The sequence below is a fragment of the Ranitomeya imitator genome, chromosome 1, assembly GCF_032444005.1.
Source record: "Ranitomeya imitator isolate aRanImi1 chromosome 1, aRanImi1.pri, whole genome shotgun sequence".
In the NCBI taxonomy this organism is placed as follows: domain Eukaryota; kingdom Metazoa; phylum Chordata; class Amphibia; order Anura; family Dendrobatidae; genus Ranitomeya; species Ranitomeya imitator.
The window spans coordinates 492,302,725-492,322,348 of record NC_091282.1 but is presented as its reverse complement, the minus strand read 5'-3'; the positions used below and the strand labels follow the sequence as shown (position 1 = coordinate 492,322,348).

General features: G+C 44.1%; 1 protein-coding gene across 2 annotated transcripts in view; it reads left to right on the top strand.

The window, feature by feature from the left end:
• The window catches only part of FOCAD (focadhesin), a 458,830-nt gene that overhangs the window by 267,086 nt on the left and 172,120 nt on the right, over nt 1-19,624 (top strand). For both annotated transcript variants that reach the window (XM_069765982.1, XM_069765975.1), the window contains 2 exons: nt 1,366-1,487; nt 11,734-11,826. In XM_069765982.1, the coding sequence (XP_069622083.1) occupies nt 1,366-1,487; nt 11,734-11,826 (215 nt within the window). The remainder of the gene's footprint in view (nt 1-1,365; nt 1,488-11,733; nt 11,827-19,624) is intronic.

The window sequence follows — 19,624 nt, the reverse complement described above, 5'->3', positions numbered from 1 at the left end:
ATGAACGTATAATAATCTTACCGCCGGAGCTCGCATCACAGCGGGGGTACTGACATCAGGCGTACTATCCCAATAATTTATATACACTTTCTCACCAGCTTGTGTTCTCTCTATCTCCATGCTCTCACCTCTTTAATTGACTGCTTTGGCTTCAAAATGCCAGAGAATGGTGAAGATAGATGGAAAATAAGAGATAAGGGCATCACCTTTCAGGGCTGATATACAGCATTCTATAATACTGTATATCTGCCCCCAACCCGACATGTAAGAGAAGAAAAATAACTTTTATTATATTGACCTGCGGGGCGGTCTGGTCTGATGGGTGTCGCTGGTCTTGGTCCAGCGCCTCCCATCTTTTGATCCACGTCCCTTCATCATGTCTCCTCTGCACTCTCCTCTCCTGTGCAGGCGCACTTCTCTGCCCTGCGCAGGTTTTGGGAAAGGTCAAAGAGCCTTGGCGCGTGCGCACTGCAGTACTTTGCTCTGCCCTCAACAGTACAGAGAAGTACACCTGCACAGGAGCGCTGTGCCGAGGAGGCTGTGTGGATGACGAAGGGATGCGTCATCCACACGAAGCAAGTAGGAGGATGGGGATCGTAAGAAGAAGGGAGGCGCCGGACCAAGACCAGCGATGCCCATCGGACCGGACCGCCCTGCAGGTGAGTATAATAAAAGTCATTTTTCTTCTCTTGCAGGTTTTGTTGGGGGCAGATATACAACATTATAGAATGCTGTTTATCAGCCCTGAAAGGTGATAGCTGTATCTTATATCAGCCAAACTCGGTGACAGGTTCCCTTTTAAGATCTATTTCCTGTGAGTTTCATCAGTGCAAGTCTATTATTCTGGGTCTCTGCCTTGGAGACATCCTTGGTGTCTCTATAAGTGCATTTACATATGGCGGTGATAAAACAGGACCAGATCTTTTATCAGAAAGCTTAATGACATCGTATTTATCTCCTTTCCATTGCTTTGTCATGTACAGCCAAATGTATCATTCCAGATATGAACACACTTGCCCAATATCTTGTGATTTTCATCTAATCGTGATGAAATGTGTTGAAGATTTATACCCAATGTAGTGCACAGACTGTTATTTCCCAGGATTGCTGGCAGCACTCATTGTGTTGAGGCAGACATATGGAATCGGCAGTAAATGGATCATACATAATAAACATCCTGCTGCTTTCCCTGTGTAAGAAGGACACAGCGATAACATCCAGGTTGTATTGCTGTGATATCAGCTGAAATAGAAACAAGAATGATTTCTCAATGCTGTGCTTTGCCTATCTAATATGCAATCACTCAAGATGGTTGTTTTCATGCATATTACTTTATTTTTCTCTATCAAATGTTCCTTTTCCCAGCCGGCATGCTGCTGTGCTATGACCTGCCTGTTCAGATGGACCGAGATGGCAGACCTATCAATCGCTTTCTTGCCAGCAGGGGCCGCAGTTACCAGCAGATGTTAACAGCCCTTATACATGAGGTATGGGTTACGTGCAAACAATCAGATCACTGATGATGAGTTCTGGAACAGTTGACAGACTTTACTGTTCATTATCTCTCTTCATTGTACTAATCGAAAATCTTATCACTATTACAATAGGTTACAAAAGTTTTGAGATCATATTTAACAACTGGTAATTTTTTTCTTTTTCTTTTTTTTAACTTTTTTTTGTGAAGATTTAACTATATGATAAGGTTAGATCATAGAACAAACAGCATTTCTCATTGCTCATTGATTAACTGTCTGGCAAAGTTAATGCTGTCCTTAAAGGGAACCTGTCACCCCCAAAATCGAAGGTGCGCTAAGCCCATCGGCATCAGGGGCTTATCTACAGCATTCTGTAATGCTGTAGATAAGCCCCCGATGTATCCTGCAAGATGAGAAAAAGAGGTTAGATTATACTCACCCAGGGGCGGTCCCGGTTCTGTTCTGGTCCGATGGGCGTCGCAGTCCGGTCCGGCGCCTCCTATCTTCTTACGATGACGTCCTCTTCTTGTCTTCACGCTGCAGCTCCGGCGCAGGCGTACTTTGTCTGCCCTGTTGAGGGCAGAGCAAAGTATTGCAGTGCGCAGGCGCTGGACCTCTCTGACCTTTCCCGGCGCCTGCGCACTGAAGTGCATTGCTCTGCCCTCAACAGGGCAGACAAAGTACGCTTGCACTGGAGCCGCGGCGTGAAGACCAGAAGAGGACATCATTGTAAGAAGATGGGAGGCGCCGGACCCGGACTGCGATGCCCATCGGACCGGACTGCCCCTGGGTGAGTATAATCTAACCTCTTTTTCTCATCTTTCAGGATACATCGGGGGCTTATCTACAGCATTACAGAATGCTGTAGATAAGCCCCTGATGCTGGTGGGCTTAGCTCACCTTTGATTTTGGGGGTGACAGGTTCACTTTAACATACCATGGGTCTAATATCTTAACCAAATGCATGAGGCACCCATGTCAGGCACCAAATTTCACATACTAAATCATCAGAGAATACTCCTAATCACCTAGGAACTAATGTGAGTGAAAGGGGAATCAAACCAAGGCTTCAATAACTTATCAATTTTTTTAGGACCTTGTCTATTTTTATATACCACCCTCTTATAGGAAGCTGCAGTATTTACCATATTGATTCAGTATGAAAAATCAGCGGGGGTCTTCTATCAATCCATTTTATTGTGATAGTCTTGCTAGCCAAAAACAATGTTTCCTGGAGAAGAGTGTGTGGGTAGTGAGGCCAGGTCTCCTCATCAAGGATTCCTTATAAACACCCCTTAGGGGAGAGTGGCACCAGGGATTGTCTAATCTCGATGAGGATAGCTATGACCTCTTTCCAAAAGTCTGCAATAGGAGGACAATACCACATCAGGTATGTAAAATCTGACAAATCTTCCCCAAATGTATGGAAATCTGCAGTGGTAGATCTATTTTATATAACCTGCTAGGTGTCGGTTGTCATTGATGGACTATATACATTTGGACTAGCTTGTTACTAAGGGGAGGTCAAAGCCTCACTCTAATCTCCCACTGCTAGGGAGGGTGTTTGTCACGATTCGGCTGGCAAGTGACCTGGGACCAGGGGCACCTTTCCTGGCCCTAACACTAGGGGGCATCCTAGCTCGCCCTGTTCCCTGGGATACTTTAGATGGCAAAGACGCTGGGGCCTCAGCCCTTGCCATATCTCCCAAATTAGCCCTTTGTCTGTCCCCTTCCCTCAGCCAGGAAGAGGGGGTGCTACTGTGCACCGCTGTAGACCAACCCGACAGACAGGGTAACAAAGACTAGAGTAAACTGAAAACTCCACGCACACCAGAGTGTGTAGGGAGGGGGAAGAAGGCAAAACAGGAAAGGATAAGAAATTTCCACCCGTACAATCCAGGCAACACTCGCTAATAAATTCCTCCAGCACTCCTTCACAAAACCAACTTCTCCCAATCCTATGTCTTGCAGCAAATGCTAACTTAGACAAGGACTTGGTAATCTAGCCCAAATTTTATAGGGGGAAAGGACTGGCTAAATGAGCACAGCTGAATGCAGGAATTTCCAACATGGCCGATTAACCCCTGGTCTGCTGAAAGAAATAAACACGTTTAATACACTGGGGAAGTGCTTCTTCTCAGCAGCGGGGTAGAGCCACCAGACGCTGCAGTCTTCCGTCTCCGCTCTGTTGCGGTAACCCCGTGACAGTATTACTGTTCTCCATTTGGCGCCAACCAACAATGACTATGAGGATCATCTCCTTCTTAGCATTTTAATTTGGGGGTATGAGGATAATGAGAAATGAGAACATTTAATATGTCTGGGAACTGGGTATTTAGGGCATGCCTTAGTTGCAGATACCTAACAAAAGCATGTCTGGGGACTTGTTAGAGCTGTAGACTTTGAAAAATGAAAACAAGAACACCCTGGATATATACCTGTGCCAGTGTCTTGACCCCTAAGTTTGATTAGAATTCAGCATCTTGGGAATGTGGCAATTTGGGAAAAGCACTGTTATGCCATAAGGGGAACTCTGCTACTGTGTCCTCGAACTAAAAAAAAAATCTTTGGTGATTCTCTGCACTTGAACCACAAGTTTGTGAATTGACAAGTAAGAGGGTGAGTATTGCTCTGGTGTTTCCAAGACCCCCGATAGACTCCAAGACTCGAACAGTGCCAAGGAGGTGTTCAGAATTAGGTACCGTAAATAATTATCTGCAATCCAGTGTTGTAAAAAGCAAAGTTGGTTAGCTAATTAGTTTAGGTAGTAGTCCGGAAGTGCCGCACCTGCCTCATCCCGCTTCCTCTGAAGATTGGTTGGTTTCAGTTTGTGTCTTTTTGAGCCCCATATAAATTATGTTAAATGGGAGTTGATCAAGGCACAGAATCTGAATGTCACAGAACATATAGGAATTTCTGGAAAACTAGCATTTTACTGACCTTGATTTTCTCATCTACTGACAGGAGGGCACTCCATATTCTAAATTTCTTGCGCAGGTGTGACAAAAGAGGGGATTTATTTACATCACGGAGTTGTTGGTGATTTCTTGTTATGTGTATACCTAGGTAAAAGTTGGATGCTATTCGTTACCCTGCAGAATTCATCCTCTACTTTCCATCCCATAGTGCTTAGAGGTAACAACATGGATTTCTGCCAGTTTATGTTTAGACTGAAGAACCAACCAAATTCATAAATCAGATCTATTACCAAAGGCAGTGTAACTCTTGGACTGGCCATAAACAGGATTAAATCATCTGCATATAACCCCAAGTGGTCTTCATGGGAACCCACTTTCATCCCTTGATACCCTGTGTTCTGACGGATCCTGATGGCTTACGAGACATGAAATCATTAAAGTGCCACCACCTATTCTATAATGCTGTTTATAAGCCCCCGCTCTGACCTGTAAGAGAAATAAAATAACTTTTATTATACTCACCTGGGGGGCGGTCCGGTCCGATGAGCTTTGCTGGTCTTGGTCCGGTGCCTCCCGTCATCTTGCGATGCTGTCCTCCTGCTTGCTTCGTGAGGATGACATGTCCCTGTGTCATCCACACATGCTGCCCGGAGTCGCACTCCTGCGCAGGCATACTTATCTGCCCTGTTGAGGGCAGAACAAAGTCCTGTAGTGCGCAGGCACAATTAGCAATATTTTGTTAATATTTGGGGGTTCCAGAGGGGCACATAGTGAACCATAGGTACTTGTCTATGCTTGCTATGAACTACACCATACTTCTCTCTGGTAAGGAATTTACAGTGGGTGAAGTATTGAACACGTCACCAATTTTCAAAGTGATTCTATTTCTAAAGGTGCAATTGACATACAACTCACCAGATGTTGCTAACAACCTATCCAATGCACACAGGAAAGAAATCAACCCAAAGATGTCCATAAATTAAGTAATGTGTAAAAATGAAAAATATGGACCCCGGTCTGTTTCCCATTATACATAGTGAATGTGAAGCAGAACACTTGCGGCCAACTACTATTTCTAGGAGAAAGAGATTGAATAATAGGTGGGTGGTGCAAGGCTGTCAGTTGTAAGCGATGAGTGTAACATAGGGCGATTATAATACCATACTTGCATTTGTTGCAATGTTTCATTAAAATATAAGGATTTAATTGATAAATTGATTAAAACACATTAGCTAAGATGAAAACGTCTACTATGGCATTTTAAAGTTTGGGCACCCCTGGTCAAAATTACTGTTATTGTGAACAGTTAAGCAAGTTGAAGATGAAATTATCTCTAAAAGGCCTGATGTAGAGATGCCACATTTCCTTTGTATTTTATTCCAAAAAATATTTATTTATTTATTTCATTTTAAAAATTACCAAAAGGTAAATGGGCCAATGCAAAAGTGTGGGAACCCTTGGAGTTTTCTGTTCTCAGATTACTTTGTCCAAGGTTTCAGTCCTAAATTAGCCTGTTAGGGTTATGCGTTGTTCACCATCATCATTAAAAACCCAGCCTCCTCTCACCCTGTGCCGAAAAGCTGCAGGCATGGGTTCTTCTAAGCAGCTGCCTGGTACTCTAAAAATGAAAATGGTGATCGCGCACAAAGCAGGGGAAGGCTATAAGAAGATAGCAAAGCGTTTTCAAGTTGCCTTTTTCTCAGTTCTAAATGTAATTAAAAAATGGCAGTTAACATAAACAGTGGAGGTAAAGATAAGGCCTGGAAGACCACATTTCAGTGAGAACTGCTTGTAGAATTGCAAAAGAACTTCAGAAAGATTTAGCAGTTTCTGGAGTTGTGGTACACTGTTCTACTGTTTGGAGACACCTGCACAAATATGGCCTTCATGGAAGAGTAATCAGAAGAAAATCTACTGCATCCTCACCATACAATTCAGAATCAGAAGTATGCAAAAGAACATCTAAACAAACCTGATGCATCTTGGAAACAAGACCTATGGACAGATGAGATTAAAATAGAAGTCTTTGGCCACAATGATCAAAGGTATGTGTTGAGTGTCACGGATCCCTCTCCGTGCTGTCACTAATTCGTCACGTATCCGCTCTCAGCATGTGACTTAGGTTAACCCTTGGAGGCACAACCCCATCTCCCCACTCTCGGTTCAGCATTCAACCTCTGTCCTATGCTGTAAGACATCTGAGCTCCTCCAGACTGACATCTGTCCACAGGGCCTCCTGGAAGCTCTGACTGTCAGTCTGCAGGCCCTGGCCTAGTGTGACTGCCAGGTCCTGGTCTGAAGCTGAGTCTTCATGAGTCTTCAGTGTCTGTTATCAGGGACCTTGTTAGGTCTGCCATGTGAGGAGGCTCCGGGGCCACAGCATGGGCCTCCTGCTCTGGCAGGTCTGTCTGAGACTCATCCTCTAATCTCTGGGCCTGAGTCTGAGCCTCAGCCTGACTCCAGGTCACAGCTGCCACATATGTACAGTCCTGTGCATTGGGCCATTTTCCCTCCTCACACGGGATCTCAGGTGGATCACTTGCTTCCACCTTCTCTGTAGCATTTACTCGCAAGGGAGGAACATAGTGGGACACCATACTCCCTAGGTCTGTGCCTAGCAACACATTGGTGGGAATAGCCTCTGATACTCCCACTTCTCTAAATCCTTTCCCTGCTCCCCAGTCCAGGTACACATGGGCACGGCAGGGCTGACCTCTCCCATCCGGGTTATAGACATAGTCTTTCCTGGTATGATATCGGCTGGGGTTATCATGGCTGGACGCACCAGGGTCACCCCTGCCCTAGTGTCCCTGAGACCAATGGTGACTTTATTGCCAAAAGTGACAGAGTGACAGTTCTCATTAGCCCTCGCATCAGAGCGAGCCACAAAGAGGACAGACGGTGGGGACACAGCTTAGTGGTTGTAGTTGGGCATTTCTCCCTATCAGGGCAGACAGCGCTAACATGTCCCACTTTGTTGCAGAAGAAGCACCGGCGTGCATCACTCAAAGAGTGCCTAGTCTCCGGGATCCCATAGCAGGTCGGCTTGGACAGCACTGGTGATCGGCCGGCAGAGGGAGAAGGGTCCCCGTTTGGCTTGCCTCCCTTCCTGCTGAATCCCGATGGCTTCCGCACCTCCGACATCCTGTTAGCCACATAGCAGTTCGCAATCTTTGCAGCCTGATCTGCTGTTTGTGGCTCCTGATCACACAGAAATTGTCGTACATCCGTGGGGTACATGTGAAGAAATTGATCCTTGACCGTAAGATCCGTTAAGTCCTCAAAACTGTTAACTGAAAGTCCCCTGATTCCATTGATGGAACGTGGTCCTCAAGGTGTTCACAACATCTGCATAGCTGTCAGTTGATCCACGTTGTAGGTTCTGGAACTTTCTCCGATACACTTCTGGGGTTAGTTTGTATTTCCTGATCAGAGCCTCTTTTATGGCCTCATAGTTCCCATCTAGTTCTGGTGGGAGCCCAGCAAAAACTTCCAGGGCTTTGCCTCTCAACCCTGGGGTTAGATACTGTGCCCACTGCTCACGGGGTAGATGGTATTGCCTGCAGGCTTTTTCAAACCCCCAAAGGAAAGTATCCAAGTATCCATCACAGGGAAGTTTTCCAGACGTAGTCTCCTCGGATTTATGATACTCTGCTCTATTTGAGCCATCTGAATCTTGAAAGCTCTGTCTCCCGGCGTTCTGCAGCCTCTCTCTCAGCCTGGCGTTCTGCCGCCTGTCGGTACTGTAGAATAAGCTGCATGCGCAGATAGGGATCACTTGTTCCCAGCTGTTGTAAGTCCATTTGTAAAGTGCAGTCCTTAGGCTCCTTAGCAATTGGCATTTCCATCAGGTATCTCTGGTGCAAGAGCTGGCATTGCTGGGTCTCTCTGAGGTGGACTCTCTCCTTGGCCAGATGCTTCAGCACTTTGCTCTATGTCCTGTTCGACCAAGGCGCGTATCAGCAGCTCCCTGGATCTGTCAGCCATTTCTATTCCTCTCTGCTCAAAGAGGTCGGTCAGAGCCTCTTTGCTCTGCTTCTTGTACTGGGCTGCCACATGGATTAACAGCCTTTGCCAAATAAAAGATAGAAAAGAAAAATGAGGAGGGGAAACTGTTTGCAAGTATGTCTAAGTAAGCAACTGAGTTGAACCTTGTAGAACTGGTGCACTCTTTGCAAGGATACCAATTCTTTACTACAGGGAATAATTGCCTAAACCATGCACTAATGCTCTAATAAAATTAATTCTATCCCACCGCTCTGCCACCAATTGTCATGGATCCCTCTCCGTACTTTTACTATTTCGTCACATATCCGCTCTCAGCACGTGACTTGGGGTTGTGCCTGCAAGGGTTAATCTATCTCCACACTCTCAGTTCAGCATTCAACGTCTGTCCTATGCTGTAATGGGAGCATAAATCACACACTGACCCAGGCCACATACCCGCTCATACACGCTGCCACCACTCACCGAATACACGGGCGATGAGTACCGGAAATATTACTGATACACTCACACACCTTAGGCTATGAATTCTTTAGAACATACGAGGTTCAACTGATAAAGTTTTATGCTTTAATACAAAAAGATTCAGTGCTTACAGTAAAGAAAAAGGTATAAAAATATGGTAATAAAAAGACATGCAACTATGCAAAACAGTATAAAATAAACAGGAGAAAACTTACAGAAATGGCTAACTTGTAGTCTGCTTCTGCTCCCTGAGGGTAGGATGAATATAGACTGGATCACATCAGCTTCCCAGGCTGCCCTCACTTGTGCACAATTTTGAATGTATACAAGCCAAATTTATAGTTACCCTGGAGGTCAGATTTCTAGACCTGCCCCTCAAGTTGATATTCTAATTGCTTGTTTTTGGTTGGACCACGGCCGCGCCCCCAATGAATATATTTTTTCTGAGATTCTTTGTGTAAAGATTCCCACAGATAGATAGTGTCAGGCTGTGATTGACATCTCTCTTCAAAGAGCTAGGAGGTGTCAAATGTTCCCTTTCTTCTTGGTTCCCAGCACGACCCCCTGGTGAGATTGGAGACAGAAGTCAGCTGTCTCAGGAAAATACATATTAACATCTGGGTGAGACCTGCAGCCTTCTGGACAGATGTTCAATTATTACTAGTCACACAATAAACCTATACATACAGTGCAGACCAAAAGTTTGGACACACCTTCTCATTTAAAGATTTTCCTGTATTTTCATGACTATGCAAATTGTAAATTCACACTGAAGGCATCAAAACTATGAATTAACACATGTGGAATTATATACTTAACAAAAAAGTGTGAAACAACTGAAAATAAGTCTTATATTCTAGGTTCTTCAAAGTAGCCACCTTTTGCTTTGATGACTGCTTTGCACACTCTTGGCATTCTCTTGAGGATCTTCAAGAGGTAGTCATCAGAAATGGTTTTCACTTCACTGGTGTGCCCTGTCAGGTTTAATAAGTGGGATTTCTTGCCTTACAAATGGGGTTGGGACCATCAGTTGTGTTGAGCAGAAGTCTAGTGGATAGACAGCTGATAGTCCTACTGAATAGACTGTTAGAATTTGTATTCTGGCAAGAAAAAAGGAGCTAAGTAAAGAAAAATGAGTGGCCATCATTACTTTAAGAAATGAAGGTCAGTCCGTTCGAAAAAATTGGGAAAACTTTGAAAGTGTCCCAAATTGCAATTGCAAAAACCATCAAACACTACAAAGAAACTGGCTCACATGAGGACTGCCCCAGGAAAGGAAGACCAAGAGTCACCTCTGCTTCTGAGGATGTTTATCCGAGTCACCAGCCTCAGAAATCGCAGGTTAACAGCAGCTCAGATTAGAGACCAGGTCAATGCCACACAGAGTTCTAGCAGCAAACACATCTCTACAACAACTGTTAAGAGGAGACTTTGTGCAGCAGGCCTTCATGGTAAAATAGCTGCTAGGAAACCAGTGCTAAGGACAGGCAACAAGCAGAAGAGACTTGTTTGGGCTAAATAACACAAGGAATGGACATTAGACCAGTGGAAATCTGCGCTTTGGTCTGATGAGTCCAAATTTGAGATCTTTGGTTCCAACCACCGTGTCTTTGTGCGACGCAGAAAAGGTGAACGGATGGCCTCTACATGCCTGGTTCACACCGTGAAGCATGGAGGAGGAGGTGTGATAGTGTGGGGATGATTTGCTGGTCACACTGTTGGGGATTTATTCAAAATTGAAGGCATACTGAAACAGCATGGCTACCACAGCATCTTGCAGCGGCATGCTATTCCATCCGGTTTGCCTTTAGTTGGACCATCATTGGACCAGGCTGTGTAAGGGCTATTTGACCAAGAAGGAGAGTGATGGGGTGCTATGCCAGATGAACTGGCCTCCAGTCATCAGACCTGAACCCAATCGAGATGGTTTGGGGTGAGCTGGACCGCAGAGTGAAGGCAAAAGGGCCAACAAGTGCTAAGCGTCTCTGGGAACTCCTTCAAGATTATTGGAAGACCATTTCCGGTGACTACCTCTTGAAGCTCATCAAGAGAATGCCAAGAGTGTGCAAAGCAGTCATGAAAGCAAAAGGTGGCTACTTTGAAGAACCTAGAATATAAGACACAATTTCAGTTGTTTCACACTTTTTTGTTACGTATATAATTCCACATGTGTTAATTCATAGTTTTGATACCTTCAGTGTGAATTTACAATTTTCAAAGTCATGAAAATACAGAACAATCTTTAAATGAGAAGGTGTGTCCAAACTTTTGGTCTGTACTGTAGCTCACTACACACATATATTTATACATATTTCACTACATTGATAAAAAAGGGCACAGAATTTCAAGAAAAGAACTTATCAACCAGTATGCATGGGGTTGAATCAATCATGCTTTGGGGTTGTGTTGCAGCCAATGGCATGGGGAATATTTCACGGGTAGATGGAAGAATGGATTCAAAGAAATTTCAACAAATATTTTGATGCCTCCGGCTCCTGCCTCCTGGAACCTGCTCCTCCGCTGCTTCTGCTCCCTCACCCCCCATCCACAGCCACAGTAGGTGCATCCAGACTATAAGACTCCCCTCCCCTATTTTACAATTGTTGAATATATATATTTTTTTGCCTGAAATAAAAAGGAAATGTTTCATTTTTAAATGTAGGCCTTTTAGAGATCATTTCTTCATCAACCTACTTAACTGTTCACAATAAAAGTAGTTTTGACCAGAGGTGTGCACAGTTTTACATGCCACTGTACATATATGTCCCAATTGTGTTAATTGGAGTAAAGGAAATTCCTAATGGAATCCTGTGGTGTACTAGCTACCATTTTATTTGGATTGTGTATTGCTCTTCATTTTTTTTCTGTAGGTAAATATCCAGTCCTCTGAATGGCATCGATCCATCCTGCTTCCACAATCTTGGCTCGGCTTTATGACAAGGACCTATCATGCTGTACTTCAGGTAGGTTGAAAAACACAGCCTTCGGGTAGCTGCTCCCTCATTAATGAGGTTGTCTCGCCATGCCATCCACTTCACATGTGACAAATTAAGGACAGAGGAGTGCTTACATCGAAAAGAACCGGTGTTGAATGCATTCTTTTAAATGGCTGTGTAATGTCACATTTCTTTAACAGCAGACTATTTACATATCGTAGTCGTTAACGTTTGTTGTTAAAATTACACTAAGTTGCGGATTTCAGTTTCCAGTCAGTCCTCTTCCTCTCTGCAGAGGCAATTTGCGTATTCAATTTCTTGTCCTTCATTTATTTCTAGACTCCCTGATATGTAATTTGCAGCCTGATCCAAGTTTCAGATTTTTTTCTCGTGGGAATGTCTCTTCCAGTAATATAGGTTGGATGTGAGGTACAGTATATGTACAGTGACGTGCAAAAGTATTTACCCCCTTGGCTTTTTTACCTATTTTGTTACATTAAAGCCTGTGTTTAAATATGTTTGTAATCCGATTTGTGTGTGATGCATCAGCACTAAATAGTCTAAGTTGGTGAAGTGAGAAAAGTATAGGCATACTCGTAAATTAAATTTATGGGATCAAATGACAAAAAATTGGCAATTGCATATGTATTCACCTCTTTTGTATTGAAGTCCCTAAAATTTTCTGGTGCAAGCAATTACCTTCATAAGTCAGATGTTTAGTTAAGGGAAGTCCACCTGTGTACAATGTAAGTGTCACATGGTCTGTCAGTATATACACACCTTTTCTGAAGGGCCACAGAGGCTGAAATACCATTAAGTGAGAGATGCCACTACCGAAACAACACCATGAAGACCAAGGAGATCTCTAAACAAGCCACGGACAAAATTGTTGAGAAGTCCAAGTAAGGGCTGGGATAGAAAAAGAAAAAAAAAGTCCCAATCTCTGATGATCACCCAGCGCACCATCAAATCCATATTATCAAGTGGAAAGTACATGGTACCACAACAAGCCTGACAAGAGAGGGCCGCCCTCCCAAACTCTCAGCCTGGGCAAGGAGGGCATTCATCGGAGAGGGAGCTGCAGCGTTCCCAAGTATAGACTGGAGTATCTGTCCATAGGACCACTATAAGCCGTACACTCCGTAGAGATGGCCTTAATGGAATAGTGAGCAGCAAAAAAAGCCTTTATGTGCACATACTTGTCTCTTCAGAGAGGAAGAGGACTAGACCTCTAGTGCCACCTATTGGAAGTAAAAATCCTAAATGTCAATGTCGACCCTTTAACTAGCCTTGTCACATGACTTGGGATAAAAGCCAAACCAGAATCTTAATTTGTACATACTGTGTTTCGGGGTACTTCCCCTCGTCAGTGAAAAGTGTGAGACCTGGTTTTGCTGTGTGAGAGGCGTCTGACCGTGATCCAAGTAGTAATGTCTCTCCTTGTGGAGAGTGACATGTTAAGCATGCCGAGATGAGAAGACTTAAAGCTGCAGATCTCACACTTTGCACTGATGAGGGGCAGTACCCTGAAACACAGTGTCTTCAAATGGAGATTCTGGTTTGGCTTTTATCAAAGTCATGTGATAAGGCTCGGTAAAGGGTTGACACTGACTTTTAGGATTGCTACTTCCAGTAGGTGGCACTAGAGTTCTAGTTCTCTTCCTCTCTGAAGAGACTATTTGCATATTTCCCAGAGGAGCATTGTGGCTCTAAGTCTCCTCATCTTGGCATGCTTAACATGTCACTCTCCACGAGGAGAAACTTTACTACTTATATCACTTACACACACTTGTAAGACCTGTTTTGACTTTGCCAAAAGACATGGGAGACTTTCCAAATGTATGGAGGGAGGTGCTGTGGCCATATGAGACCAAAATTTAACTTTTAGGCTACCTAGATAAACTCTGGCTCCAAACCAACACAGCACATCACCCCAAGAACACCATCCTCACAGTGAATGTCACGACACAGCTGTCCGGTGACCCGGGACTAGGGGCTCCTTCCCTGTCTCTAACACTAGGGGGCACCCTAACTTGCCCTGCTCCCCAGGATACTTCTGAAGGTGAAGATGCCGGGGTCTCCACCCTTGCCTTATCTCCTGAGTTAGCCCTCCTTCTGTGCTCTTCCGCCACCCAGGGTAGAATGGTGCTACTGGGCACCGTAGTACACCAACCTTACAGACAAAGCAACACAAGCAAGGGTTAACAGAAAGCTCCAGGCATACAAAATATTCACTCACATATAGCAGAGGAATTCACTGGGGCATGGAGGTAGGGGAATAAACCAAAATAGAGAAGGATAGGTAATTACCACACATACAAACAAAGCAAGTCACTGATAACTCCTCCAACTCTACTTCTCATATGAACTCCTCTCCCTCCGTTAGCCATGCAGCAAATGCTAGCTTTGACAAGGATTTGTAACAGAGCCCAGATTATAAAGGAAAAAGGAGTGGCTAACTGAGCTCAGCTGTGAGCACAGGGATTTCCAACATGGCCGATTAACCACTGTTCTGTTAGAAGGAATAAACACATTTAAAATGAAGAAGTGCTTCTTCTTAGCGCCGGAGTAGGAGCAATCAGACACTGCAGTCTTCTGGCTCCACACTGTCGAGGTATCCCCGTGACAGTGAAACGTGGTGGCAGCATCATGCTGTTTGAATGTTTTTCGGCAGAAGGGCCAGGGAAAATGGTCTGAGTTAAGGGGAACATGGAAGATGCAAAATGCAGGTATATTCTTGAGCAAACCCTTTTTCAGTCTGTCAGTGATTTGAGACTGGGACGGAGGTTTACCTTTTGGCTATGTACCCACGTTGCATTTTTTAAGGATTTTTGCAGCGATTTTCCACTGCGGAAACGCTTACAAACAGCATCCCATTAATTTCTAATGCATTCCACAATTGATGTGTCCATGCTGCGTTTTTTTCCATGGCGGAAGCGCTTCGCGGTAAAAAAACGCAGCATGTTCATTATTTTTGTGGAATCGTGGCAATTCTGCACCCATAGACATGCATTAGAAAAACGCTTGAAAATCGCATTCACAACGCGTCAATTAGGCTTCAAAAACACATAAAACGCGTCTAAATCCGCATGCGTTTTTCCTGCCAGGGGTGTGCAGATTTGAAGCAGATAATTCTGCTTCAATTCTGCAACAAGGGCACATTGCCTTTAACAAAAAATGACCCAAAGCATACTGCTACAGAAACACTTGAGTGGTTTAAGGAGAAACCTGTAAATGTTTGAGTGGCCTAGTCAAAGCCCAGGCCTGAATCCAATAGAGAAACTGTCATCAGACTTGAAGATTGCTGTTCACCAGAGGAAACCATCTAACTTGGAGGAGCTGGAGCAGTTTTGCCTTAAGGAATGGGCAAGAATCCCTGTGGCAAAATGTGGACATCTCAGAGATTTCTCCAAACCAACTGCTTGCAGCTGTAAATGTCACAAAAGGAGGCTCTATAAAGTACTAACTTTTAGGGGGGTGAATAGTTATGCACACTGAATTTTTTAGTTATTTTGTCTTATTTGTTGTTGGTTCACAATAAAAAGAAAACCAAATGTTCACAATTGTTGGCATGTTATGTACATGAACATCTGAAGCAAAGCCTAAAAAAAAACACAGCAAAACATGAAAAATGCCAAGAGGGAAAGGGGAAATACTTTTGCAAGCCACTGTATATCCAGGGTGCAGCTTTCTTGAAACCGCCTGTTGTAGCTGCCCTTCCTGAGATACTCACTGTCACCTCTGTCCATTGCTGATCTGTGTAAGACACCTTTCCCTTGCCTCCTGCAATGTCTAAGGTCAGCTTCACAAATCCGCAGTTAAAGGTCCGTGTCTGGACTGACATTCAGTCTCCTGAGCCAGCTTTATATAGTCTACTAGATGGTGGCCCGATTCTACCGCATCGGGTATTCTAGAATATTCATGTCCACGTAGTATATTGCCCAGCCACGTAGTATATTGCCCAGCCACGTAGTATATTGCCCAGCCACGTAGTATATTGCCCAGCCACGTAGTATATTGCCCAGCCACGTAGTATATTGCCCAGTCCTCGTAGTATATTGCCCAGCCACGTAGTATATTGCCCAGCCACGTAGTATATTGCCCAGTCCACGTAGTATATTGCCCAGTCCACGTAGTATATTGCCCAGTCCACGTAGTATATTGCCCAGCCACGTAGTATATCGCCCAGCCACGTAGTATATCGCCCAGCCACGTAGTATATCGCACAGCCACGTAGTATATTGCCCAGTCATGTAGTATATTTCCCAGTCATGTATTGCCCAGCCACATAGTATATAGCACAGCCACGTAGTATATTGCCCAGCCACGTAGTATATAGCACAGCCCACGTAGTACGGTATATTGCCCAGTGACGTAGTATATTGGCCAGCCACATAGTATATTGCCCAGTCACGTAGTATATTGCCCAGCCATGTAGTATATAGCACAGCCCACGTAGTACGGTGTATTGCCCAGTGATGTAGTATATTAGCCAGCCACATAGTATATAGCACAGCCCACGTAGTATATTGCCCAGTCCTCGTAGTATATTGCCCAGCCACGTAGTATATTGCCCAGCCACGTAGTATATTGCCCAGCCACGTAGTATATTGCCCAGTCCACGTAGTATATTGCCCAGTCCACGTAGTATATTGCCCAGCCACATAGTATATCGCCCAGCCACGTAGTATATCGCCCAGCCACGTAGTATATCGCCCAGCCACGTAGTATATCGCCCAGCCACGTAGTATATCGCCCAGCCACGTAGTATATCGCCCAGCCACGTAGTATATCGCACAGCCACGTAGTATATTGCCCAGTCATGTAGTATATTTCCCAGTCATGTATTGCCCAGCCACATAGTATATAGCACAGCCACGTAGTATATTGCCCAGCCACGTAGTATATAGCACAGCCCACGTAGTACGGTATATTGCCCAGTGACGTAGTATATTGGCCAGCCACGTACTATATTGCCCAGCCACGTAGTATATTGCCCAGCCACGTAGTATATAGCACAGCCCACGTAGTACGGTATATTGCCCAGTGACGTAGTATATTGGCCAGCCACATAGTATATTGCCCAGTCACGTAGTATATTGCCCAGCCATGTAGTATATAGCACAGCCCACGTAGTACGGTGTATTGCCCAGTGATGTAGTATATTAGCCAGCCACATAGTATATAGCACAGCCCACGTAGTATATTGCCCAGTCACGTAGTATATTGCCCAGCACAGAGCCATGTAGTATAGAGAGTTAAAAAAAATAAACATATACTCACCTATAGCCCGTTGTAGTCCTGCTATACTTACCCTCTGCCGCCTTTCTCGCTCCTCTCCACGCTCCCGGGATCGCTCCATTGCATGCGGCAGCTTGCGGTCCCGTCCCAGGGCTGGTGTGAGCAGGACCTATGATGACGTCGCGGTCACATGACCGACTGTGACGTCACGGCAGGTCCTTGACGCACACCAGCCCTGGGACGGGAGCGGAAGCTGCCGCTTGCGATGGAGCGGTCCCGGGAGCGTGGAGAGGAGCGAGAAAGGCGGCAGATGGTGAGTATAGCGGGATTTTTTAAATTTTTTATTTAACATGACATATTTTTACTATTGATGCCGCATTGGCAGCATCAATAGTAAATAATTGGGGACACACAGGGTTAATAGCAGCGGTAACGGAGTGTGTTACACCGCGGGCCGTTACCGCTGCCATTAACTCTGTGTGAGCGGAGGGGATTATGGAGCGGGCGCTGGGCAGTGAGTGCAGGGGAGTAGGAGAGGGACTAATCGGACTGTGGCCGTCGCTGATTGGTCGCGGCAGCCAAGACAGGCAGCTGCCGAGACCAATCAGCGAACGAATAACCGTGACAGAAGGACAGACAGACAGACGGAAGTACCCCTTAGACAATTATGTATATAGATGAAGCAGTCAACTTCTTGTCAGGAGACCTGTGATTGGTCCTGATGGCCACGAATTGCAGTTAAGTGAAACTGGAGACACATACAGGAGGGAGGAGCTGACAGCCATCAGGAGCGCCTCTGACAGATTTTTGCGGAGTAAAGGGCTTACAGAAACACTGCAGCAGCAAAGTGGTAGAACATTTGTTATGCAAACTATTTAGAAAGAATCATGACTTTTGAGTTTGTGAAATAAATGATAAAAAGTTCTGTGTGAAAGTATACATAGCTTTCAAGCTTCCGTTCATCCAGTTGGACAATTCTATACACTGTATAGCAAACCAAAAGTTCAGATTGTTCCAATCTCACACACTTTTTATGAATTGCTTCTTGTAAGTAATGAGAGCACCCAAAATTCTAAAGGTAAAGCCACAAACAAGGTATAACCAAAGCCACGTAAGAGCTGTAGAATTTGATGGCGCAATATTAGCAAGCATAATAAAGAGAGTCAGAAAGGAAGGCTGATATCCTACCTGAAAAGTTTACTAAATCTACATGTCTATCATTTTTATTTAAGGAGGCACTCCCATGAAATTTTTTATCCTGTCTATATCTTGCTGTCATCATATTATATAGCTCTGTGTACTTACAATTGCTCATTTTGCATTTCTACCCAGTAAATTCTTCTTTTCCATCCATTAGGTCTATAACATCTTGTGATTTAAAAACTGACTAGCTGAATCCTTCTAAGTTCTATGTAGAAAAGGTAAGTCTCTTTTCCCTGCAAAAGTCCCTGGTAGGGGAAGGAGCTGAGCAGCTGAGTCAGGAGTTGAACAGGGGGATGACTCATGCAGGGAAAAGAAACTTCTTGTTTCTACATAGAGAGTTAAAGGATTCAGGTAGTCCATTTTTAATCATGTGATGTAATAAACCTAATAAAAATGAGAATAATTACCATAACTGGGTAGAAAGGCAAATGAGCAATTGTAAGTACACATTGCTATACACCATGTTCCAAATTATTATGCAAATTACATTTTTCTCTGATTTTCCTAAATGGTCGGTCCAGAACACCTAACCACCACAAGATAGGAAATCACCAGAAAGTCATACAGCGTTAGGATCAATAATATGCCTTTATTAAATAAAGTGGCAATTTATACATATAATATAAAAAATGTGTGTTTTTTAAAAAATAAAAACAAAACAAAACGCAGGAACAATATTGTATGGTACCCAGAAACTCCTAAAAAATATAAAGACATATAATACAAATAACTCCTCAAGGAGAATGATGTATAATATCACTACTCACTGTGTCATATACATATGTAAAAAGATAATGTCAAAAAAATAAAATTATAAAAGAATATAAGTCATATATGACCCATATAAAAATGTGAAATATCATCTACGTAAAGATTCTTTTATAAAAAGTGGAAGCAGTGCATATCCCTATAAGGGGGATGTAAAATAAAGTGACTGTTGACAACAGTGGTGTAGACACAGCGAGGTATATTGTCTGAATAGGAGAGTTATAGTAGCACACTATATTTAAACGTGCCCTGGTACAAATGACCGTATAATAATGCCCCCACAGCGAGATAGATTTCCTGAATGAGGGGATTTTTTACATCAGCTCACTGCGAGGTAAGTGCTCTACATATGGAAGTTATAACAGCGTATTATATTCAAAAAAGTGCCCAGGTGCAAATAATCATATAGGTAAAAGTGCTCACACAGCAAGGTAGATGTTGTATAACATTACCTTCGTCAGGGGGTAATACCCCCTGACGAAGGTAATACATCCGAAACGCGCGTCGGGCGCACGCAGGTCCCGGACCCAGTCTCTCCTTTCAGGTGGTGACACATGCTTATCTGCTATAATTATCTGCCCGCATGGTTATTAACCCATAATAGTCTGCTGTA